Source organism: Strongylocentrotus purpuratus, unplaced genomic scaffold (genome assembly GCF_000002235.5).
Source record: "Strongylocentrotus purpuratus isolate Spur 01 unplaced genomic scaffold, Spur_5.0 spur5_scaffold_7, whole genome shotgun sequence".
Lineage (NCBI taxonomy): Eukaryota > Metazoa > Echinodermata > Echinoidea > Camarodonta > Strongylocentrotidae > Strongylocentrotus > Strongylocentrotus purpuratus.
Window position 1 is genome coordinate 2,934,494 of NW_022145613.1, and position 26,625 is coordinate 2,961,118.

The window sequence follows — 26,625 nt, forward strand, 5'->3', positions numbered from 1 at the left end:
AAAGCATTGTTTGGGTATTCTTTTTTTATAGATATTTACACTAAAATTCTTCGAGAATTTGTGGATGGACATAAAAGAATATATGGCACATTTATCTTTTGATGCAAGTGGGACAATATGAGGACATAAGCAATAACTTATATTCGTATCTCCTATTTGCTACCATAAGTACGGTTTATCGTTATGTGATTACCCCTGACAAGGTTCAAATGAACCATTTTCGGTGCATAAAAGGTACTATGTCCCTTTTGCAGCCAACCTCAAATTCTGTAGAACTTTGCAGGAATTATGAATATGTCATGTATGCCCTATCTGTGAAATTTAAACGTTAGCAGTGTCCTAATATTCAAAATATGCAAGGAAACCCGTTTACTTGCTAGACTCCACTGTCAGACACTATTGAGTGACTGACTGGCTTTTTTCTTCTTCGGTAATAACATACATAAAATGAGCTGTAAAGGGTACATTAGCATTTGTCTACATCAATAATCCACTTCTTGTGATGGCCAAAATTAAACTGATTGAACCTTGCGCAGCATAAAACGTGTGACCATTCGGTACAATGGTCTGAAAATCAAGAATATTACTTATTGGCTCTATAGCTCCTTAGTCGATTTGACAACTAATAGTGGTTATTTTCCCACTTGAAGACATTTTCAAGCCCCACCTTTTTTAGGGAAGTTCTAAATTAGTATTATCTGTCAAATGCCGTTAGAATTTAACCTTTTCATTTTTGGGGCCTGCAAATGGGACATAGTACCTTTAAGTGCTGTATAAATCCAGAATATTATTACTATTATAATGAAACAAATACGATCAAAATGTCATCAAATATCCTATAACTAAGAGGCCATCCGCTTCTTTTATCATGTCTTGAGGAAGATCGCTTTGGAGAAAGTCGCCCTTACGTTTAAGGATGCAGGGCACGAGGACGACAATGAATGACTTACCTCTTAAGGCTCAGAGAGCCAATGGTACACTTTATCTCCTGACATCATTGACCATTACCAGCATCAAGAAGAACACATTCTGATAAACAACGTCAGGTTCTGAGAAGCCATCTTAGTGGAAGGGTCTTCAGAAAAGTTTGCAGTAGAGCAAACAAGTTCAAGTTCAAATTTTATTTTCCACGTACCATTAAGAACATAAATAATATGTATATATTAGCAATACATTATTGTAGAACAAGAATAGGGAAGGGAACCGCTTAGGCCATTGGCCTTTCGAGGCAGAACCCTTCCATATATATACATTAGACAATATGTACTACAAGCACAGAATATAACTTAACAAACCCAACAAGGTCAAATCTAACAGAATATAAACGAACACACTAAGTACAACAAACATTACAAAAAGGAATAAAAGGTACGCTGCTTTGCTCTTCTTCTTCTTTGAGCTACTGTTGGACTTCTTTGAAGATGTACTGTGAGATCCATTGCCTTGATGGTCTTTAGAGGTTCTTAATTGGTTTGTCTTGGTGAACTGGGTGACAGGTTCAGGGCTATCAAAAGAAGTGAAAACATGATCTCATTCTTAATAGATGCACAAGAACTATATTGAAGTTTCTCAATATAAATTTATGAATAAGATGGGCAAGTCCTGGATGGGTCATTCCACATTCGTTTCGGTGACATATGCTCTGGGCCTTATTTCATCAAAGATATAAGGTTAGGCCTACGTTATGATTATGTTTTAGCTTTCTGTGAGGGTAGAAGCAGGATAGAAGGTAGGAGGTTTAATAGTGTATCAAATTGACATGCCAAAATATTACACACAATTTAATGCCAATGGTTTATCATTCCATCAAAGTATGGGATATGAATAATGCTATCTTTAAATTAACCTTATAAGCGTAAGCAACAAACCTGATATCAGATCTATCCGCTTTCTCAAGTAGCAAATCAAGAATCAAAATAGTTCCAGATTTGTTCTCTGCTGCTAGCCGATAGCGATCCTCACTTTTGTAGACCAGGTCTATATACTTGATCTGGGACTTGCAATCGAAGGATGCCAGCATCCGCAGGGTAGGAAGATGCCACGCCTTGAGGGTGCAGTCACGGGATGCAGTCACCAAGTACTGGTCATCTGATGATATACAAATATCCATGATGGCGTGGTTGTGACCTACAAGGAGTCTGAAAGGAAAGTTGTTTTCGTCACACACTTTCTTTGTCAAATAAATAAATAATAGAGATTAAAAGTATCTCCTTCGAATACTTCACTACTAGATGGAAAGGCAATCTAGGGAACTCGTCCTGGTTGCATATTTTCCTAATGGGAATTTGACAAAGATTGGTGTCTGATTGCCTAGTACAGGACAACTGTCGTGGGCCTGCATGTTGATATTCAGCCAAGTCTCCTTTGGCTTTTTTCTTTCTCTATGAATAGTTAGCAGTTCACTTTGTTATTATTTCCATTTCTTTCCCAAATAGATAATTTGACAAGATGTTCAAGGTTAATTCTTATATAAACGATACATAAAAGTTTTGTCTGCAGCAAGTACGTATTACTTACAGAATGTCAATCAATTGATGGACTCTATACCAAGAGTTATTGTTCTTTTTAATTTGTGGGTAAGCTTTTTTCTTTCAATACTGAATATTCCATTACTCACTGGTCATTATTGGCCATGAAGTCCCAGACATGAAGCTGCTCCACACCGGCGTGGGTTCCCCCGACGACCCTGGTGCTGTCATGCGTAAATGCACAGCAGATGACCTCTGACGTATGAACCGGCATACGCTTGACCACCTGACCAAAAGTGTTTGGAGCAAGTGACCATAGGATCATCTGCTTGTCGTTGGCACCTGTCACTGCAAACTGACCTACACGTAGAATAAAAAATGAAAGAACTTATACAGGGAGAAAAGGAAAAGAATGGTCTTATTCTTATTTTGATGGATTCTAGGTAATCCTGTGGAACTATCAGCAAGGCTGAATAAAGTCCCAAACAAAAGGTAACAAACTTTTCAACAAAAATACAATCTTGGAATGCAAAATCCAACATACATGTAGCATATTCCATGTAGATCTAAGGACAAAACTATATATGCTTAAAAGACAGTTAAGACATAAGAACTCTGGCAGTAAAAGAATCTATGAAATTATATGCTCAACCCCTACAATAACTAAGAACAACACTTGACTAGATCCGGCCCAACTATCTGATCTTGATCTTGATCATCACCAATGATGAACAAGCTCCATGCTTTCATTGGTATTTTGGATGATTTTGAAAGGGTGATGATCGAAAAGGAAGTGCTTCCATGACACCTAAACTTACCATTTGGGGAGATAGCGAGACATCGTATTGTTGCTCTGTGCTCTTTGGCAGAAAGCAGACATTCTCCTGTGTCATATTTCCAAGACTTGAGCACTCCTTCGCTGTCTGCTGATAGGATGAAGGTGTTTGCCTTTTGTGTCAGTGTCTTCACTAGTCCTACGGGAGCTTCATGTTCTGTTCAGGCGAAGACAGAATTTACAAAAATGTGTTTTTTAGTTAAGTAATTAAACAAGATACGCAATGAGAAAGCGCTCTTCAGAAAAAAAAATTAACACATTTTTAAATAAATGTACTATAACCTGTAAATGTAAATAAGAACTTGAAGGGAGACAAGAAATGCAGTGTTCAAACATTTAAGCAGTTGGATTTCTTTATTACATGTTTCAATGAGAAAATCATTCAAAGTGACAGGACATGTAGAAGGTTTTATAGACATGAGGCCTTTCAAGGGAAACAATAATCTCGCACAGGTTTTGTTTTCAACAGAATCATTCATGGGGTCTTACCTGTAAGAGTGAGCCTGCACGTCTTGGTGTCCACGTTCCACACCTTAATCATCTTATCCTGTGAAGCAGAAACAACCTCACTATCTTTCCCCACCACCAACCATAGGATGCCCTTCTCATGACCTTCAAGATCAAAGACATCTCCACCTCCATCCATTGATTTGTTCATATCCCAGACACGAAGCCGCCCCTCTTCTTTGAATGCACCAATCATCTTCTTGCCGTCTCTGCTGAACACCAGCTTGGAGATGTATCCCTCTTCACGGCGGGACACATGGCAGTCATAGAAACTAGAAAACTTGACGGATCCCTCTGGTCCACTGGTGATAATTGTGGACCCATCAGGAGTAAACCTGACAACGAATGCATGGTCGTTGTGTCTCTCCCTCTTAATCACCTAGAATGAAATAGAGTGGTAGTTGATCACACAATAAGCCAGATCTGTTAGAAAAGATTTGCTAAATCTACATGATAGAAGAGGGCTTAAGATTAATATGGGATTATCAACTCTCCTGATTATCTTTGTTTTTCCTAATGTATTTTCACAAGACTTACCTGCTTCTAGTTCATTGCGGCATCATCTCAATAATGATAAGATTTTTATTCCTCCAACATCTAACTTCACCTTCTTTGCTCATCCCCATTCTCTACATCTCTGTAGAAACAGTTCAATTCAGTGTTTGTACAAACTTCTTTTAGTTTGGTAAAGTTCAGTGAAGATACTTACGGTTTGCATAGTATAAACCCACATCTTGGCGCTCTTGTCGTTTGACGCAGAGTAAATCACTCTCTTCTTTGTTCCTGTTACATCTGAGATCCATGAAGAATGTCCTTTCAGGGTTGTGATGAGAGGACTCCGACCATCCTTAGGGTCCAGGTCCCAAACCTTCAGGGAGTCATCTTTAGAACCTGATACCAGGATGGACTTGGAATCGCTTTCGTTGGGGTCTGCCGGGCAATGCCAAAGGCAAGTGACCATGCCATCATGCCCTGTTAATTACAAAAATGCCATCAATAACTTCAGCAAATATTTTATTTTATGGGGGTGATGGCACTGAGTGTTGGTATTTTTCAATTCGGTGTCATCTCTTTTTTTCTCAAAGTGTTCTTTGGCTTTTGACTCTGACAAATAGGAGTTATTTAAAGTTCATTTATTGTTTCTTTAAAAAACACAGAAAATGTAAATGTGTGTATCTTTCATAATTTGTGTTGTCCTATATGTATATTAGTGATTTCACATTCCTCATCTTCTAAAAGCTTCATTTCTTATGCAATTAATTGTTAGAGGTTATGGTTTGTAAAGGTCACATTAGACATTAGACATTTGATGATGCAGTATTAGAAATATCAATGGAGCAAATGTTGTTTGAGCATATTTCATACAATCATCCTATCATTTGATCAATACACGCTTTAGACATACCTTTACAGTTCAAGGCAGCTGTGCCCTCTGTCATGTTCCAGACACGAACAGTAAAATCTGCTGACCCAGATGCAAGTAAATGATCAGATAACACTAGAAGACAAGTGACAGCCTTCCTGTGACCTGCCAGGACCTTGCTCTGGGCACTTGGTTTGTCTGCATACCTTGATATCCTGATGGATCCATTGCTGTCACCTGATACAATGGTTTGGATGGACCTGGCATGGGCAACTACTTTCATGTCATTTTCCTTGTGAGCTTGGAATGAATGAAGGCATTCTTTGGATGTAATGGACCATTGCCTGAAGAAACCATCCTGGCAACCAGTTAACACCTCAGCATCACCTTCAAAGAATGCAAAGTTAGCAATTTTGGGATGTTCTAGCTTAGCGAGAAGCTGTCCACGATGGAGGTCCCAGATACAGACATTTGACCCTTTTTCTGATCCACCAATGGCTAATGCTCCATCTTCGTGGATCTGAAGGGAGCTGATAGCGTGGTTTTCACCAGTCTCAAGTTTCCAGATGCACTCCCCACTGGTGAGTTCAAACATTCCCAACACCTGACAGCCGAAGATGACAAACGTATCATCATGACTGATGGCGAGGGACAGTGCCCCAGATGCTTTGCTTCCTGCTTTGACTCGTAGAGTGTGTATGAGCTCTGTATTTTCTTCATCCCAAACATTAGCCATAGGGTAGCCATTGGAGTCTTTGCAGACTGTTACAATGACATCTCCTTTGCCAGTGCAAGCAATAGCCTCTACTCTGGATGGGTGACCGGCCAATGATGTCTTCAACTGTCCTCTTGGGGGGATCAGACATGCTCCTCTAGGAATGATCAAAGAATGATGGGTAGTCCTCACCCATGCCTTGGCTTCTCCAAGCAATTTTCTAATGTTGGAGTAATTGTCCATCAGATCATACATCCTCCCAAGAAGTTGGCCTGCTAAGCAGAAAGGGTCTTCTTTCAGATTACTTCCAGACAAGTACAAGGCCTCAAGAAGGATGCCACTTTCTTCATCAAATTTTGAAAAGTCATTGACAAGTTCCAGAAAGTTGAAGGCTCTTAACTTGGTCAGAATCCACTCAAAGTTGTACATGATATGCTGCACCATACCTTCAGGGACTCCATTCATTATCTCACATCGCATCAAATGGAAAGGAAGCTCATGCAGCTTTCTGAGATTGAAGGCACTCTCTCCAAACATGAGGGGTTGCGGTGAGACAAGACGGTCTGCATTGTGGAAATCCTTATTGCGTTTCTCGAGTCGAATTGGCCTGATTTTACCTCTGCTGTATTCTCCAAGGAACATATCTGCAAGAACTTTGTGTCTGGCCATTTTGGTCTCTGGATCACCATGGAAACGCTTTTCAGCTGTTTCAATGAACTGCCTATGGTACCAAGCAATCACCGTCTTGCCACCAGCCTGCTTTTCCGTGATGAACTCCTCAATGTCTTGATACAACCTCTTCCAGACTGATGGTGGAATGCGAACAGCCCCTTCTACTGGAGGATCCCAGTACTGATAGACGTCATTGAGGACTTTGTCATCACAAGAAAGGACATCCTCTATCTCTGCTTCTGTAAGACCACTCTTTCCTGCAGTCAGGTAACCGAGCGCATGTGCTACAAAGATAAGCCCATGATGCTCTTCTAGTTCTTGAAACAGGTTGTTGATAGCATCCACTACAGTGATAGGAAGCTTGATATCTGCTACTGTCTTGTACGATGGCCATTTTACAAATTCCTCAAAGAGAAGCTTCAGATAGAGTGGCTGAGGACACTTCCTGAAAGCCTCCCTCACCACTCTCACTTGTTCCTCATTCAGCCTTCGTTTTCTTTCCTTCAACCAGCCAGCCATGATAGCAATGCCATTCTCTTCACCTACAACTTCCATGCCAATGTAGCAACTGGGGTCTGTCAGGGTCTTCTTGATGTTGTCTAGAATGTTGTGTTCCTGGGGCAGCATGGACACCACAACATGGACATTTTTTGGTAAAGACTTTAAAAGCCAGTTCATCTTGTGGGCATTGTTGTTTGAACTGAGCTGGTCAATACCGTCGAAAAGCAGCAATAGAGGTTTATCTTTGCTTGGAAGTGTTTCGATCAAGTTATTGAAAAGCTGCACCAGTTCTGAAAAGTCTTCTGAATGATCGGATGAGGGTTGCGGGGCACCGTAAGCAAAGCAAATCTGTTGGAAACAACAAGTATGAGCATAAGAAGGTGACTGTGAGGGGACACAATCTTTACTAATAACTACTTTCTCTGACTGATTACATTTGCCATTGTAATCATGATTTAACCCTAAAACTGTATAAGATGCATGACAATTTTGTTCAATACTTAATTATAAACAAATAAAGATTTTTTTTCATGAAACCAAATAAAAACTCAGATCTTCTTCTTATAAGCATGATATACATAAAAACACAATCTTTCTGTACCTGAAATATTCTAATAATTTTTCCATACACAGTTGTTTCGAATGAAATGTCCTTTGGCAAGAAAATCATTTCCTCTGCCACTCTCCACCCAGGTGAATCAATGGGAAATTCCTCGAATGCCAGAGCGCCTCAACAGGGCCTCTCGACTAATGCCGGGGTAATGAAAGTAAAACTCGAGTAGCTTGTCTTATATCACACAACCCATACACACGATAAATGTATACAAATCATAACATGCTAAATCACCAACATGTGAAACTTATTGTTAATAAATTCAAATAGTTACGACAGTATTTTCCAGAGATTTGAAATTCGCATCTTGATAGTGGCTATAACCAGTGGCGGATCCAGGGGGGGGGGGGGCGCCTAGAAAAAAAAACGTGTCAAAACACGTGATTTTTAGCTTTTTGGGGGATGGGTCCCCCCCCCCCCCCTGGCGCTCAAGGGGGGGGTGCAAATTTTCAAATTTTCGGGAGCAAAAAAAAAAAAATGGCCCCCCCCCCCTTAGAAATCCTGGATCCGCGCCTGGCTCTAACACAATCCAGGAATCCAGGAAGCAATACAAGACCTGTCCGTACCTGTTTACACATGCTTTTCAATGTGGCATGGATGGTTGAACTGTTGCCTGATGTCCCAAGGAATCTTAGGACAGTGATACATCCTTCTATCCACTCTCTTGAGTGCCTTGCAACCATGGCCATGACAGACGTCTTGCCGAATCCTGATATACCATGGACGACCAGGGGCTTGGACAGGTTTGAAGATAGGTAAGACCTGATGGATGCTAATATAACTTCTCTACCTTGGAAGGCACTGTATCAAATGACATGTAAAGAGTGAATGGGGTAAGGGAAATTAAAAGATTTTATGTGATCTATAAATATGACCATATGTATTACTGTAGTAATGAGTGTTCATGTATCTGTAATGTTAATACCATTTGTTGAACAGAGGTCATATCCTTTTTTTTTTTCTTTTTTTTTTAATTACTTGTATTGCTTCTTCATTTCATCATGCATTTTACAAATTAATAACTTGCATATAGTATATAAGTCAGAATCATTAATGTTAACGAAAATGGATGAAGGCTAATTTAAATAAGTAATGTCCTTTAAAGTACACTATGGGCTTCCATTTTTTAAGATGAACATGAAGTTTCTCTTTACGTAAAGCAATAATTCTTTCAATTTTGTTCAAGGTAGTATATCTGTCTGACACTGACTGAAAACCAACATTTTATCAAAACATTGTTTCGTTATGATTAAAGTATTTACCATAAAATATAACTGTATTTATCAAAATGTTTCCAGGTTTTACGCCAAAACAGATATCTACTTTAGAAAGAGGTAAAATAATTGCTTTTAGCTTATATAACCACTTGTAAACATCGGTCCAAAATCTATTTACAATTAGGCAGGAGAAAAACATTTGCATTAAATTTTTGTTATCTTTCTAGCAAAAAAATACATTTTGGTGAGGTCTTTACGCCAATACGAAAGAGAAATTCGTTGGTAGCAATTCTCCGGTGAACGAATTTAAATTAAAATGTTCGAATTTGTGTATCTAAAGCGGTCTTGAACGCTGTAACAAAACGTTCTTCCCTTTGAAGTTAATTCTCTGGATTTAAATTCAACCCATCCTCCCATTTCTTTCACAAATACCAAATAACACAATAACACCTGAATTATACTATATTTGAAAAATGCCATTCTATCGAATCAACGGGTTTTGTTCAGAATCAATCGAAAAAACTATAACTCCTATTGAGTATTTTTGGCCCAAATCAATTGAGTTTATAAACAAAACGAATATTTGCACCTACATTATTATCTACGTTTTAACAATCCAGTCTGATCCTCGTGAATAATGAAAGGGAGAACTTTTCTAAGCCCGGTTGCTAGAATCTTTGCTAAAATCCTATCATTCTTAAAAAAAATAATGTACATCAAGTTTTCTCTCACCAAATTGCCCATTTTGAACACAACTTTTGGGGATGTATTTCTTTCCACTGTAAAGCCAAATACACTATATAAACATCTTAACCATTTTCACGACATGAAAATGTTAAAAAACTACCTTTACTCAATTTTGCATTGCCATATCTTGCATACAGAAGATTGCATCACAAATACTTTTATTTCTACCTTACCTCTGCCTAATATATATGTAAGTACATTACAAACTTCTATTTGTTTGCAAATATATTGTCAAATCACAAACCTGCATTTTGTTTTACAAAAGGATGCATGATGAAGAAGCTCTCTCTGTAATTCACTTTTCACTGGATCTACAAACTTTGACCGTTGATCTTCCAGCTTCGTATCTATCATAGCCTTCATCCTACTTTCAAAGATCTCACACATCTGTCCCAGGTACTCTGCATGCTCCGGGCAACCGATGGGGTCAATGCCCTTTTCACACCAAGGTAGAGTGAAGCTATTGAGTGCTTCTGCTGGGACCACACTGGGGATGTATTCCTTCTTCAGTCTTGTGAGCAAGGTCTTGGAATGATCCACAAACTCAAGGGTTTCATTGTCACTGCAGAGTGAAAGGGGAAGTATACCATAACATGTAAGAGGAATGTCTTCTGACTTTTACAGGGGGGCAAACTCACTCTATTCAAATTGCTCTCCCCCTCCCCCCCCCCCCCCCCCCGAAAAAAGAAAAAAAGTTCAGTGTCTTCAGCCTGTTTAGTCTTATGGTCCACTACATTTATGACATGAACAAATGTCAGAATCAAAGAGAAAAGGAAAATCATGAATGTGAAATGCGTAATAATAGGAATTAAAGATTTAAATGCACTTTCCTTGAGTAGCCCGGGAGTCAGGTACCCCGTCATCAATATACAATGAAATAATACCGATGAAGTAGAGGACTGTCGTTGCTCCCTCCCATTTAACATTCAGTGTAAGTTTTGTTGAATTCTGTGAGAAAGAATTTTCAAACATTACTAAAAATCAAGCTAATATCTCTAACTCATGTATCCTCTTTGTATCCTCATGTCCAACTGGATGGCATTAATACATATATATTCTTTTCTTTTTTTTTGGGGGGGGGGGTCCAAAGTAGAGATATAGACATAATTGACCATTGGTTAAATAATATTTAACCTCATATGTGAATAATAGCCTTACAAGGAAAAGTACTTACTCATCAGTCTGAATGTCAGTGAACATGGACAAAGTTGCTTTCTGCTTAAAAGCCGGCTCCATACCCTTGAAGTCCCTTGTGAAGAAGATACAGGTATCACCAATGTTGGTGTTGTCCTTCAAACCATGACGAATCTCATCTTCAGTTACTGTAAAAATCATACAGGGAAATTGTTTCATTCACACCATAACATGTCCTGTCCTTCCATCCCGGACTTCCATGTGACTCCAACATTGGCAAAATAGTGAATGAATTTGTCTGATCTTATTTGGGACAAGTCTTTATATCTTCTACTCTAAAAGATATTTTTCCATTTCTCTTGTAAATTACCCCGTAAATTTCTCTTCCCTCAAGGTCCGGCAAAAGATTTCTTCAGTGCCGAGTGTCCTCTGTTGTATTATGATGGTTTAACCAAATGGTTTAACCACGTATTGTAAACGGAAATATATTCCACATACAAAGAATCTTGCTCTACGACTGGTCAAAAGTAAATCACGTGATGAAAGATAGTTCGCCCATCATTGCTGGGAGAAGCAAAAAGTTCGTTACACTGTGTAGATAGGCTCCTATGTACACAGGGCAACGCACTTTCATTGAAGATAAAAGTTCTATCTACACAGGGCAACGCACTTCTACTGAAGTTCAACGCAGCAGGCGATCACGGCGCGGCCACCGCGGTGATGAGGCGCGAATTACAAATTTGATTTTATAAATTATAGTCTATAGACTAGAGCTAGGCGCAGGCCTACATTTCGTTTGCTAGCTGTTCGTTACTGTTGTTAAGGCCTAGATCTACAGTGTTAGTGTTAATAATTGTTGCTCTAAAATGGCGGAACAAGTAAGATTTGAGCTCCTAAGTGAGGCTCAATAAGACAGTTTTCTTGTGGACAGCAAAAGCAATAATACAAAGCGACAACTTAAATCCAGCCTGAAAGTATTCCAGGATTATTGTGATGCTGCAAGAAACATAAATGTTGACGAACTGTCCGACCTGGACTTGAAAGCACTAGACCAACTGTTGGGGAGATGTTATGCTGGTGTGAATTCGCGAAATGGAGAGTCATACAGTAAGAAATCTCTACAGGCTTTGAGGTATGGTCTGCAGCGACATTTTTTGAATTTGCGAGACATAGACATCATTAAGTTGAAAACCAACTTTGCGAAGTCTGGTCGAGTGTAATCTATTGGAGGAGGGAAAGCCGGCGTAAAACATCATATTCCTGTCAGTGAAACCGACATGAACAAGATTCAAGACAGTCTAGACCAGGACTCTCCATGTGGGCTTCAACGTAAAGTTTTCATCGACATAAGAGGACACTTTTCTTTTCTTTTTTTGGTCACGAAATTTTTAATTTGACATTTTGCTCCGTTGGGGGGGGGGGGGGTAAGGTCACCTTTTTAGGTCAGCCATTGGCTTTTTTTTTTTTAAATAAAATAAAAACAAATAAATTATATTTTGGGCCGGGGGGGGGGGGGCACGTCCCTGTATTTCAGTACATTTTGGGCGAATTTAGGGCTGATTTTAACACAATTTTTTGGCCGGGGGGGGGGACGTGCCCCCTGTGCCTTCCCCCCCCCCCCCCTCCCTGGATTCGCCACTGTGTATGTTCGAAATTCCTGGGAGTAATAGGTGCCCTGTTGCAACACTTCTGAAATATATACAAATCTAAACTAAATCTGAAACTGCCATATCCGTGGCAAAACCCGAGAGAATCTGCACGAAAGGATGGCAAATGGTAGGACAATGCATGCTCGAATTGGAATTCACACTCTTGGAACTGTTATGAAGACATCAGCAATGAAGCAGGGTGCTTGACTAAATAAACGAGTATTAGTAAGCAATGTCGATCACCACACTTGATCGTGCCGGATTTCCTTCAAGGGACACAATGACTGTTTCAGGACATACATCTGAAACCAGCATCAAACATTATGCCCAAACGAGCGACCAACAAAAAATCAATATGAGTGACACAATATCTTCAGCCCTTGGTCTTCAAGTTCAGGAAGGAGCGGCTGATCACGGACAGCCAGACCGGCAAAGTAGGCCTAAGACTAGTCCTACTCAAACCCCAACAGGCCAACACATGATGATGATATTGATGATTTCTTGGATATTTCCAACAGTCAAATGGATCGTTTGCTAGCTGAAACGGAAAAGTCAACGATTGTTTCTAATCCTGTTAAAAACAAAAATGTGCAAATTCAAAATCAGAACCGGAACTTAACATTCCAGTTCAACAAAACACACTGTAAACATTTACAACTAGACTAGGCTAGATCTTGAATCTAGTCCTTTGTTCGTGTACATATTTGACTGACGTTGGACTCTTTTGCGCGTTTAGAACGTCGACTTTTACACCGATTCCTTTAGTGTTTCATCATCATTAATTACAGTTTTCTTGGAGTTGACAAAGTTTCAGTTGGACTTTTGTGGTTTTCTGACTTGGACAAGTTTTTACTCGGAGTTGGAGTCCAGTTTCATTTTAGACCTGCTGTGCTAAGTGCTAGTACTTTAGTAGGCCCTATGGAATTTTCATGGAGTTAGCCTGTTTGGAAAAGCATTGTTGGTAAGTAGATCACCCTCCCCCCCCCCCCCCCCCACTCCATCATGCTTGCTATCTTTTTAGTAGGCCTAGTCTACTACTAGCAGTAGAACTTAGAAGTCTAGAACAAGGCCTAAACATTTAATAAGACCCTACCTGTGAAATGTTTCCGATGTGGAATATAAAGCAAATAGGTCTAGATCTAATCACCTTTTGGTTTCAGGTGATGGCAAATTATCACTTCCTCGGCGATCTGAATGTATACGCTAACTTTCCTCAGCTTCGCTTCGGAAGGATGGCTACATCCAGATCGCCTCGGAAGTGTACTGATACTAGTTTCTCCAATCACCTTCACCAACGATAGTTATTTGCTTATTAGCCTAGGCCATGCCCCATAACACAACATGGTGGCAACGGTTGTTGGTTTACTCGGACCAGACGTCCGGGAGATGTGATTTTGAGACGTTTTATATTTCTTCTGAATGGATTTGCGGCCGGGTGCCGAAATATTGATTGGATCATCTGCAGGCGCGTAGTCAGGGGGGCGGTGGGGGCGGTCGCCCCCCCCCCCAAAAAAAATAAAACGCCGGCCTAAAAAAAAAAAGAGAGAAAAAAAGAAGAAAGGAAGAGGACGTAGGAAGAAAAAGGATTTATAGTCGAGAACGGTACAACGATCGAATCGTCTTCTTTGTCTAATAATTTAATGAAACTCTAAGCTTCCGCGCTTCGCGCGAGAGGGGAGGGGGGGGGGAGGAACTGAATTCAGATAAGGATTAAGAGTCCAGAACGGTACAACAAATCGTCTTCTTTGTCTAATAATTTATGAAACGTCAAAGCTGGCCGCGGGAGGGGAGGGGGGTACTGAATTCAGACAAGGATTAAGAGTCGATCGCGAATGGTACAACGAATCTTCTTCTTTCTTTAATAATCTAATAAAACTTCAGAGCTTCCGCGGAGGAAGGGGAACTTGATACAAAAAAAAGGATTAAGAGTCGAGGACGGTACAGCGAATCGTCTTCTTTCTCTAATGAAACGTCAAAAGAAACTGAAGGACTAAGAGTCGAGAATGGTACAACGAATCGTCTTCTTTCTTTAATAATCTAATAAAACTTCAGAGCTTCCGCGCTACGCGCGGAGGCAGGGGAACTTGATTCAAACAAAGATTAAGAGTCAAGGACGGTACAGCGAATCGTCTTCTTTCCCTAATTAAACGTCAACAGAAACTGAATTTACTAGGATTAAGAGTCGAGAACGGTCCAACGAATCGTCTTCTTTCTCTTATAATTTGATGAAACCTCAAACCTTTCGCGCTTCGCGCGGGAGGGGGAAACTCCCCCCTCCCTGCATCCTCCCCAGGCCCCCCAAGCTCCGCCATTTTGTCCGGATCCATTAGAAGCCAAAATAAGCTACCTTGCATAATTCATGAGCCTTATGAATTATGCATTCTGTAGGATGCTCCCCGCGAAAAGTGTACTGGAATGATGTTCACTACATGGTAAAAGACAATGCGCGTATCAGCGTAATAAGAGAGGTCAAATAATCTACTGTACGGAATTATGGGTAATTTATTCATCACGCTGCGCGCTAGCAACGCAAGTGATTCAGCGAATCAGCGTGGAATATTCTGATGCGATCACCGTTAGGTGAAATACGCGCTCGAACTTGTATTATCGATCACCAGTATAACAGCTGATGTACCCAGGATGCATCGGGAAGTGGACCTTAAAGTTCCACTCGTTGTTGTGTTTTTTTTATTTTTTTTTAAGGTTTTAATGGCGTGTATAATTCATTTCTGAATATTTACGCCAACTAAGTAGCCTTTGAAAACATCATTACACCTCTACTTATTATTATTCCAGCATAAATTTTTCTGAAAATCTCTTTATTGTCCAAAAAATAATAATAACCATCCAGTTTCACAGATCTCAGGCTTGCTAAGCTCCACCCCTCATACCCAGGATGCATCGCGATATGGGGGAGTGGCCTTAACTTCATTGAATAAGAAATACTGTGTCGATCTATTCCCTTTTTAGTCTATCAATAACTGGGTCTGTTTTTGTTTATTAAATCAAACATGCTATACAGGGGCGTACGCAGGATTTTTTCAAGGGGGGGGTTTTAAAATATTTTGCTCCCGAAAATTTGAAAATCGCGCCGACCGAAAAGTCGCTCAGTGGGGGGGGGGGGGGGGGGGGGGGGGGGGGGGGGGGGGGTAAGCGGACACTTTTTTTTTTTTTTTTTTTGGAGGCCAAAAAAAATCACAACGACTCAGCGGGCAGAAAAGTCGCCCCGTTGTGGGGGGGGGGGGGGGGGGGGGGGGGGGGGGGGGGGGGGGGGGGGGGGGGGGGGGGGGGGGGGGGTAAGCGGACACTTTTTTTTTTTTTTTTGGTCTCAAAATTTCAAAATTTGACATTTTTTTACGTATGGGGGGGGGTAAGGTCACCTTATTTAGGTTAGCCGTGGGTATAATTTTTTTTTTTTTTTTTTTAATATTTTTTTTAATAAAAAAAAAAAACAAAAAAAAAAACAAAGGGGGGGGGGGGGTTTTTAGGTTTTTTTAGGGGGGTTTACATACATTAAAATACCAAGGGGGGTGTTTGAACCCCCATAACACACCCCCCCCCCCCCCCCCCTGCGTACGCCCCTGATGCTATAAGCCATATAACAACACATTCTCTGGCTATGATTTTACATTTTTAATATGCTGATGTATAAAGTTTCCTTATTTTAGACAAACAAATTATGTGGCACAGTGGATGTTTTTTCCCCACCCACTCTCATCGTAGTACCTTAATGATTCCCTTTCTCTCTCTTTCTCTATCTTTCGTAAATTATCTTCTGCAACTGAAGGTTTGTTGTCTTGACTAAATAACCTGTTGCAGTTCTTTTCCGTCTCACTTTTAGTCGTACTTGTTATTACCACTCATTTACATGCACTCGTTATCAACTATGATCAACCATTCCATATTCACTCCATTACTGTCCACATTTCAATTGGATTCTCTTCACTTTTCCTTTTTGCAACCTTTGCAGGAGCTTTGAACATTTTTAATTTAGAGACCAGAGAGACCGGAAAGTATGTTAATTATTTTATTCAATTTTGTTAACTTGGAAAGTGAAACATTGTTTGATTTCAACATCTTGACATAATTTTTTGTAAGACAATGGAATTTAACACTGGAAATTTCGAATTTGAAGAAAAAAAAAAGACCCAGAAGTGTTTCCAGGGTTTTAGTTAGGAGGCCCATGTCCTTTCTAATTTTATTTTTAAGAACAGTTTTCTCTTTTGTATTAATTTTACATTGGTATACCGTTAATTTCTCTGGGAAAAACTACCCCCTTCCCTTAAAATCAATACTGCCATTACTTCTAGCAACAGTAATTCTATAATTCAAAACTTTTCATTTTCTAAATCCTTCTAATATAAACATATAACAACATAATATGTTTACACTTTTGCAACCTGTTTCATGGTCCATGTAGAAACAACAAGATGATAGCAAGCCCCCCCCCCCCATGTTTTCTTTAGCTAGGAAGTATAAAAACATGATTCTATTAAAATTAGCAGTTTGGATACGAAAGGCATGGATGATTAGCAGTTTTCATATTTAGTGCATTTAGAGGGTTGTCTTTCAAACCTTCTTACATACAATACTTGAAGCAGCAATAATATAATAATCTAAAAAACTTCTAATACAGAAGTCCATAGAGGTAAATGAATTTAAACATGTATAATTACAATTAAAATATCATTGACTAATTCAATCTTTGATTTAGACTGATCTTTATCACTCAATTTTCAAGGAATTTCTTTCTGCCCAGTCCTCAGTTTCATCCTATAAGATGGTAGTTGACATTGTTAAAATGTTAATGTTTATTCACTGATGATTAGTTTATCTTTAATTATTTGAATGTTGACAAGGTGATAAATTCATTAGTTTTGTATGTGGTATTCTACAAACATATAATACAAGTAACAAATAAATAGTATGTAAATGTTCAAGTTTAAACCCAAGTTTAAATCTACTGTCCTCTTTCATTATATAAGGGTGGCATCTTTAAGAGGTAGTCCCATGTAGATGTCTTCTGCATTCATCAATAAAGTTGTAGCCTAGTTTTCAGAAGAAAGGGCTGTAATGATAACCCAAGTCTGTTGAATGGAAAAATAAAATAAGATACAGTGTATAAGAAAATCAACAACGATTAATAAATAATAACATACACCCTGATACCTGCCCTGACAAAAAAGAGGAAGGACTAAAATTCACTTGGAGTTCTAGTGGGCAAACCTAAACTATTTTTCCTACAAGACTAGTTACTGCTCATGTTAGATTATTTCTGATGATTCCATTAAGACGATAGGCCTGCTAGAGCTTGGATCAGACAAGGTATGAAATAAGTAATACATGTACAATGTACTTGTAATGTAAACTTGTGCTCATAATTGAATAATACTCAGTTAAGTATGGGACATAAAATGACCAAACAACTTGGAACAGAGAATGTACTGGAAATAATGCAACTGCAACATACATTATGTAGACTTTTATTTCATCTATATTGACATTTTATTTTTAATCTAAATCACAATTGTGATATTCAGTCAAGTATTCTTTTACAAGTCAACGGACAATGAAAAAATATTTTGTCAGATCTATAACTTTCTGCATGATATGTGTTCCAAAATAGTTTATTTGGGGTACCTACATGTATATTAGCACACTTGCTTGTATGAAGTGTAGTAGGCCCGCATTTCTAGATATGATCCGTCAATATCTGTTCTTTGTTCCTCTCCTGAGTTTGTAAACCAGCATGCCTTCATCGTCCACTGTAGAGAAGCATCATCCTACATGAGAGAAAACAATGTAGGTACTTCAATTTAAAAGCGATAATAATGGATATACATCAACCATAATACATCCTATTAACAGGCTTTCTTTAATTTTATTTTGTGTTCTTCGTCATCTTAATTGCTCAAGAAGTGAAAGGACCACTTACAAAAAAAGTGATGAGGGGTTCTGTGTATACCCTACATGTATGATCATGTAGTGCTTTGAATGTGCATTAGATATGGTTCTTTTACACACAGGACCTCTTGTAAATAAGGACAAATTTCCTTTGTAAACAAAGAAAGGAAAGATATCAATATTTGTGTGCTAAGTGCAGAACCAGAATAAAATATACCTCCACAATATACGCTGTCAACAAAAACTTAGTTCCATTTCCTTTTTAGTGAATTAATAGGTGGTCATTTAATATTTGTGTGCTAAATAGCCTGAACATTTTACCTGCATGGGACTTTCTGCTTCATCTTGCAAATATAAGAAATGTTTTAATGTCCACTCATCAGTTAACTCCTTCCAGATCTTCATCAGTTTCATTCTGTTGGAACAAAAATTAAAAAAAAATCGATATGACAATCAAGGCGTCCCTTTCTCCATAACAAAATAAAATAGATCTAGCATATTAACTATTTTTCATGTCATGGTTGGCCTTAATTTTAATATGGTGTGGAAATCAACATTCCAATTTAATGGACCACAGTACAAATTAAAATTAAATGGAAGATTAAACTTGTGCTTCAAAAAGTGCTTTATATGGCCTATACATATAAAGTAGTCTTAAGTAAAATTGGTTTATTAAGACAAGAAGAATTGGACTACATAAGTAAACATAATTGTGGACTAGTAGGGGTCTTCTCTTACACAAATAGATTTATCAACATGAACTGCACAATTTGGAGAAGAAAAAAAATCTCTAATATATTAAAAGAATTAATAGGGGTCAGGCGCGTATGCAGGGGGGGGGGGGTTGGGGTTAACCCCCCCCCCCCCCCTTGAGCTTTTTTTATATGTATGTTTTTTCTGGAACCCCCCCCCCCTTTTTTAGTGTTGATTTTTTTTTTTTAAATAACAAAAAAAAAAAATCCTAATGGATGACCTAAATAAGATGACTCCCCCCCCCCCACCCCCCGCTTATTCAGCGGCTGGCTGAGTTGTTGCAAAGTTTTTGGCCCGATTTCAAAATGTTAACCCCCCCCCCCCCCCTTGAAAAAATCCTGCGTACGCCACTGATAGCTAGGGTCTAGATCTAGGCTCTAGACAACTTGACAAGCACGCTGGACCCACACAAAATCTAAATATTAAATAAACAAATCCTAGTGTTGATGTTTTTTAAATAGGTCTAGATCTAGATTCTAGGTCTAGATCTATATTTTATAGTTTCAGGTTTAGGCTACATCTAAATGAATAGGATTTGGAGTTGTTTGATTATCAATGGTCACAGATAATTTTGGTCTAAATAAAGTTGACACGCACCGCGTATGCAACTGAGCGAACGGATGGCACCGATATTGATAAGTAAAGCCACAAGTCCACATCTAACTTTGTTAGACCTAACTGTTAGATCTAGGGCTAGGCCTAGACCCTACTAAAGATTTTAACAAGAATTAATCCACTTGGATTATCAAAAAAATCATGCTTCGTAGATTACTTTAAGGTATAACGTTAAATCTAGATTTAAATTAAATCGGTGATTGGTGAATTATAGATTCATGATGACGATCAAATCTCAAATAAAACTTGATTAGAAAGTTTGATCTTGATGCAAATGAGCACCGAAATTCCCCGGGATGGGCCTGCCGGAACCCTCGGGGCCCTAACTGGAGTACTAGGGTGAAATGACAGCAAGCCGCAGTCAAACTACTTCATGACGATGAAAATCAAAGTGCAATTTCAAGAGCAATAGTTTACTAGTCTTTTCCCCAAAAATCTGTTGAGAACTGTCTCCAAATGTAACGAAATTACCGTACATCACGAAGACTATTGCAGCTTTTTCAAAATTGATGACTAAATTCACTTAATCTACTCATATTTCAATCAATTACTCACCCATTCTCAATGAACTAACTCTTCTCAGTTTGTGCGAGTGTAGTAGCGTCGTGCATAAATCTGCATAATTAAAGTGACGCAATGAGGTCAAATATATTATCCGGTTTCTTAAACGATACTATCGATAAAATACATATTCATGAGGCTCATATCCAATCAAAAAGCCGCCTCGGTAGCTTATTTGTCTTCAAATGATCCAAAAGAGGCGGAGCCTAATCCCATTCGTCTGCATGGTTTCCGCGCGTGCTGCTTTCCGTCTAGTAATTATATTTAAACGTCTTTGATCCTCCCCCCTAGGGAGCGCGCTACGCGCGCTCTGTAAGTGATTCGCACGCTTCGCGTGCTCACTACCGCCCCCCCCTAAAATGAAGTCCTGGCTACGCGCTTGATCGTCTGCGCGGATCGACGATGAGCTATACAACGTTACTGTTCTGGATCATGGACTGTGCATAGCAGGACCTCTGGCGCCTGGACCAGGTATCGAATGGTATGATGATTTGAGCCTCCGTTACGCGGCTTGACATGGACTCAATAGTGCATGTTTATGAACGCTTTGCTGCTGCATTTATGGAAAATTATGATATGTCATGTCGTTATCTGTGTGATGTGTGAGTTTCTCGGGCCCACATTACAGTTATCGATCACTACGCTGGGAACTAGGTCAGGTTAATGTGTTAGTTATTTAGACGCTCTCGGGCATAGAGATCTACATTAGACCTACAATTACAGTCAGTTACACAACATGGACGGTTTTTAAAATACAACGCTGGACATTGAGTTTTGAAACGTATGACACAAGTCTAGCTAGATTAGTTTAGGACCAAGCCTAGATCTAGCTAGCCCTGGTTGGAGTCTATAACAGAGGACTGTTTTGGGACCTGCGACTTGACCGGATGGTGCAGAGCTGACGTACGTCGCTACTGCTACTACAGTGGGCCAGGCAGCTGTGCAGTCAGCGTTAGCCCAGTGAGTGTATGACTGTGACAGCATAGTAGAGGTAACGTAGTCCAGGATCTAGACCTGCGAATAGACTGGAACTGAGTACAGACTAGTAGTAGTAGTAGTAGTACTTTAGTAGATGAAACCGATGCTTATAAAACTGGATGGACTGACTGCCACAAACAAGACTAGGCCTAGTTAGGAAAGGCTCTTGATTGGTTACAAATTGTAAAGAGGCGTGTGCTAAATCAGAGATTGGGCCCCCCCCCCCCCCCCCCCCTCAGTGTTATTTAGGGTACGCATATTATGCTTGTTACCTCTTTTTGAAAGCACCCCCTATCTGAGGACTGCCAACATTTCCGCGGGCTTTTCCTGCCTTAGAGACCCCCCTAAATCATGAAAAATGCTCAATGTACCCCCCTAAATTCGGAATAATTTCTCAGGAGTCCAAAGAGATGAGAAGAAAAAAAAGGAGAAAAACCCCCTTTTTAAAGAAATGTCCGGGTGAAAAGTTAATACACCCCTTTTTTTTTACAATTCTCGGGCCGGACTTTGTCGCACGAAAAGTACCCCTTTACCGGACATTTTGGTAACACGCATGGGGTCCGTCCGTTCTCGGAGTGGGGGGGGGGGGAGGGGGATTGGGCTAGACCATCTGGGACTCAGTTTAATTTGGACAAATAATATTTTTGTCATTTATGTAACACTAATGCCTCAGTCACACCTTTGCGTATGATGCTGTGTATTGCTGCGCTGTACGAGGTATATCATTCAATACGCAGCCGTTCCCAGCAATACGCGGCAAATTTGAAGATAGCAGTCACACTATTGCGTATCTAGCTCGTAGGTAGCTCGTATGCCGCTCGTACTAAGACTGTCTACGGTTGCCTATGACCACGCTATAGCTCGCTGCTGCTCATAGCAGTACGATTCAATACGCAGTTTGCTCGCCACGGTGCGTATGTAACTGGTTCTTTGCTCGTTTGCTGCTCGCTGGCCGCTCGCATCAGTACCGTCTCGTTGCGTCTCACTGCATGTTCGCTCGATTTAGCTCGTCTGTTGTTCGTACTGCTGCGTGCCAGCTCGCTTTACAGCGTACCAGCTCGTTTGGGCTGCGACGGCGTGTAAATAAAAGTCATTTTGCGGGCTTCTGACGAGTATACATCTACAAGAAAAATCAATCTAATGAAAAAAAAAATGGCCCAGCAGCAGAGCTCTGCCTTGCAAAAGCTTAAGCTTTTGGTTCAGCTGGAAGAAGCAGAGGCGAATGATGTTTATTTATTAAGGTTATGAAGCGCAGCGACGGTGGTTGGTGCTAGGCAACTAATCGCAGTGAGAGAGAGAGCTAAAGCGAACGGCGTACGAGCTAGACTCGCAGCGTAGCGAGCGGCAATTGCAACAGTTCTTGCTGCTGCGAGTGGTAGGCGAGCAACAGCCCAACAATACGCGCATTCATGCGAATGACAACGAGCTCTGTCGAGGTAAATCGTGCAGGGAACGCAGCTATAGGCAGTGACACGCGCTCCAAAAAAAGAGGTGTGTATGGTTGCGTATACTTGCGCTAAGCCACTCGCTGTTGCTCGCATTCACTGGTTGCCACTCGTATTCGCTCGTAGGTGATTTGACCTTGCGTTTGCTTGCGATAGTTTAGAAAATTTTAAAACTAGCGAGTGGCAAACGCAGGCCTTTGCGCTAGTCTGCGTATTGAGTACGCAGTGAGCACGTTTCGTTGCGCTTTATTGGGTATGACTGCCTATGTCTGCGTTCAGGCAATACGCAGCAATACGCAAGCCCAATACGCAAAGGTGTGACTGAGGCATAACAGTTACATTTAGCAACATCATAGCCTACATGCATTGCGTTTAATTTATTATATGTTGCCTTACTAGTTTGCAACGAAAGAAGAGATTGTTAATTGTACAACATGGTCCGTTACGTTATCCAGAAATGAATTGGATTGACCCTAATGTCCTGAGGAGTTCAAGCTTTTTAAGCAACAGATGGAACTCTATCTTTTGGATAAGTCACAGATTCAGTGAAGCAAGCAATTAAGATTAAACTAGCCTTAGGAAATGAAGGTTTGAGGAAAATAAACGGATGGTCTGTCTGAAGAAGACCAGGAGAAGCCTGACAAAATGTGGGGGCTGTTTGGGGGTCAGTTGAGAGTCTCAGTAAATCTCAGGATCCACAGGTTGGAGTTGATGAGATACTAGCCTTTAAACAAGGCCACATGTCTGATAGACGCCGAGCGACTAAAAAGAGACGAATCGCGAATACCCGAGTGAACGACAGAGCGAGTAGCGCAGCTACCGCCACTCGATCGCGCGTTCACACCGGGTCTCTAGATTCATCTCAGCCGCTGATTAGGGTGGAAAAAAGCCAGAGTCACGAGGCCTTGTCAAAAGACTAATGAGATGCGGGCAAAAGTCTGGCGAGACTATTGATGACTTTGTGAACCGGTGCAGGAGCAAAGCCAAGGAGTGCGATTTATCAGATGGAGAATTAGCAGAGTGACAAGAGACAGCGGCAGTCCCATTCAGGGAGAGGAAGTTCAAAGTCGTGGCACAGAGGCCGACACCGTGTACATGAGGACGAAGCCGAAACCGAAGCACCTGAAGAAGAAGATAGTGATGGATGGAGCAGATTTCCACATGGTAGTGATCACCATCGATTCGGTTGAGCAGGAGTAGAATGAGGCTTATGCTAAGCTAGACATCCGATGTCCTCGTCTTCAGGGACAGCACCATCTTCATGCCAATGTCGACACCGGAGCAGGTGGGAATGTTCTCCCACTACGCAGACTTCAAGATATGTATGATGATCAATGGAAAGACGTTCGTCCTTCGTCCTACTCTGCATATGGCGAATCACCGTGACAGATCATTTGTGGTATGTTGATAGTGTCAAGGGACCAGTCATTGTTGGGCTCACTTCATCCAAGAGGCTGGAGGTGGTAACCCTCCATGAGGTGAAGCGGCAGCCAGTGCAGGCTACACAAGCCTACCTCCCATCGATCCAGTCAATTGATGACCTCAAAGCAGCATACCCGAAGCAGTTTGATACCTTGGGAAACTTCAAAGGAGAGGCCACTCTCTATCTCAATGATGGTGTTATACGTGCCTTCAATAGACCGTCACCCGCGAAGGAAGTACAGTGTTCACATCCGTGACAAGCTGAAGGGTGAACTTGACAAAATGGAACAGCAGGGTGCAATACTGCAAGTCGCCCGTTACACGCAATGGTGCAGCTCTCTGACAACCAGTGTCAAGAAGGATGGGAGCCTAAGACTGTACTTGGACCCAAAACGGCTAAACAATGCACTCAAACGGTACCCTCACAAGATACCTACCTTAGAGGAGTTGAACCCAGAGTTCAGTGATGTACGTTTCTTTTCCAAACTGGATTCCAAATCTGGGTATTGGGTATTTTTTTCTGATCTCATTCATAGCAACATACTATCACTGTTTGGGTTTTCCTCGTACATCCCCCTCTAAACTATTCAATTGATAATGGGATATATTTGACTATTACGCCGAAGTAAAATATGACTTACCGGACATTATAAGTTCATGCATTTCATCTGCACTAAAGACACCCTCCTGTCTTGCCAATTTGGCAGCTGAATCAAACACTTTCCTCATCCGTTCAAAGACCTCCCACCACATCTGCCTTGCCGCATTCTGCTTCTGGACATCACTGGAGTCGCAGTAGTTAGGAAGGTGAACAGTGATTGGCTGGAGAACGTAGACTGGCGGGATGGCATTGGTGTCCTCCACATACCATTTCCTGATGAGATCTACATCCTCCTTGCTCGTGCTTTCATCTTTCGAGACGGTATCCATGAGCTTTGCGAAAATGTCTGAGGAAATGGTGGCGTTGAGTGGCCGGAAACCATACTTATCGCCTAGGAAACCCTACAAATAAAGTAGATTACATTCATAAGAACAATGTGAGGATGTTGTTCGGCCGCCAGACAAAGTTGAGCTCTGATTTTCACCGTAGTTAGCATGATTTCGTGAGTCTTGATTTCACATGACTTTGCAATGTGAATACCTTTGGTGGTAGTAATCATGGTTGTGTGAATTATTTGAACAATTAAGTCATTGATATTCGTCAATTTATTGTTTTTCTACACACGCTCTGTATATGTCTATACCTACGTGCAGTCATATATCAAACACAAACTCTGATGCGTAATTACGACCATTTTCTGGTTCCACTTTCACCTGTGACAAGGTCACTTAACACAAGAGCGAGTATTTACGTGCTTGCATGACTGTGACGTGAATAGAACAACCGTTCGTTACCCAGGATCAAGTACTCGCTCAACCAACTGTACAGGCTACATAACACTCGAGCGACACCATCATTCAACGTTCTCTACGTTGCTAAGGACGTTGGTATCCGAAGATACAAACGATGCCGCGCAGAGTTGGCCAAGGATTTTACCTCGGCCGAAACCCAAATGAAATATGCATATTTTTGACACACATGTTAGTATTAAACTTTCTTATCTGTTTCCAACTCTTACCACGAAATATGGTCCCTGAGACATCCGTTTACATCTATCAATTTCATTGAGGCACAAGAATGACGTCAGATGAACAGCCGTAGCACTGTCTCTTACACCCCACCTCATATCGACCACTTCAAACTCTAGCCTCTTTTCATGGCAGTAGCGACTGAGCTCTGGAAAAACCTCCCTGGTCAACTTGTTCCGCTCCTCCTTCATGTCTACAAGGAGAAAAACAAATCGTCTCATCACACAACAACTCTTGGTTACTAACGCCTTGGTCACATTTCCCGTGGCGGCCGTGCGGTCTAAAATATATACGGCCAATAACAATTAATAGACCGCAGCAGCATTCCCACGGTCACATACGGTAGCGGTGACATATGTTAGGGTAGCCGCACGGCGTGTACTGAATTTGTGGAGACAGAAAATCTGCGACTGCCAGTACGGCCTTTGAAGTGTTAACGCACGGTCGCCTTGGGACGTCCCTGCGGCGGCCGTAGCTTTTTGACAAATACTAAGGCAGACGCAAGGCGACCGTGCGGCCAGACTGATGCTACCGCTTCACCCCTGGAGTATGTAAAACGCAAGGCTACCGTACGCCCGACGTACGGTCGCCGTGGAAGCGCTCTACGGCATGGCTACGGGCCTACGGCGTGTCTAATTGCTACGGCGATCCTAGAAATGAAAATAGTTATAACTCCGCGTTTTAATCCCACATCGACCCATACGGCCTGTAAAGATAGGGATATGTCCTAGGGTGACCCTGAGGCCACCGCAAGTATCTCTTGCTTTCAGGGGCGTATTATACGGCCGCCGTATCCTAGCCCGTAGAGCAAATGTGACCTATTACCAATAATCGAGACAGTAAGATACATAACTGATTATAGTTTATTCGACCCTGGCTGCCATTTAACAAGAGTCA

General features: G+C 40.9%; 2 protein-coding genes and 1 long non-coding RNA gene across 3 annotated transcripts; all 3 read right to left on the reverse strand.

Moving 5' to 3' along the window:
* Positions 1-777: 777 nt before the first annotated feature.
* Positions 778-4,782, reverse strand: LOC580917 (uncharacterized WD repeat-containing protein alr3466-like). The gene is made up of 6 exons (XM_030973796.1): positions 4,520-4,782; positions 3,793-4,189; positions 3,287-3,460; positions 2,618-2,828; positions 1,869-2,138; positions 778-1,504 (listed from the first exon to the last, which is right to left on the reverse strand). Exons 1-6 carry the CDS (start codon positions 4,769-4,771, stop codon positions 1,267-1,269), a joined length of 1,542 nt encoding a protein of 513 aa, XP_030829656.1. The 5' UTR covers positions 4,772-4,782; the 3' UTR covers positions 778-1,266.
* Positions 4,783-5,177: 395 nt separating this feature from the next.
* On the reverse strand, positions 5,178-25,635 carry LOC115919771 (NACHT domain- and WD repeat-containing protein 1-like). The gene is made up of 5 exons (XM_030973939.1): positions 24,741-25,635; positions 10,813-10,960; positions 9,883-10,200; positions 8,241-8,475; positions 5,178-7,409 (listed from the first exon to the last, which is right to left on the reverse strand). Exons 1-5 carry the CDS (start codon positions 25,027-25,029, stop codon positions 5,178-5,180), a joined length of 3,222 nt encoding a protein of 1,073 aa, XP_030829799.1. The 5' UTR covers positions 25,030-25,635.
* Positions 17,182-20,425, reverse strand: LOC115920039. The gene is made up of 4 exons (XR_004062136.1): positions 20,249-20,425; positions 18,647-18,740; positions 18,066-18,204; positions 17,182-17,508 (listed from the first exon to the last, which is right to left on the reverse strand). It is a non-coding gene; the product is annotated as an uncharacterized LOC115920039 (long non-coding RNA).
* Positions 25,636-26,625: the final 990 nt, after the last annotated feature.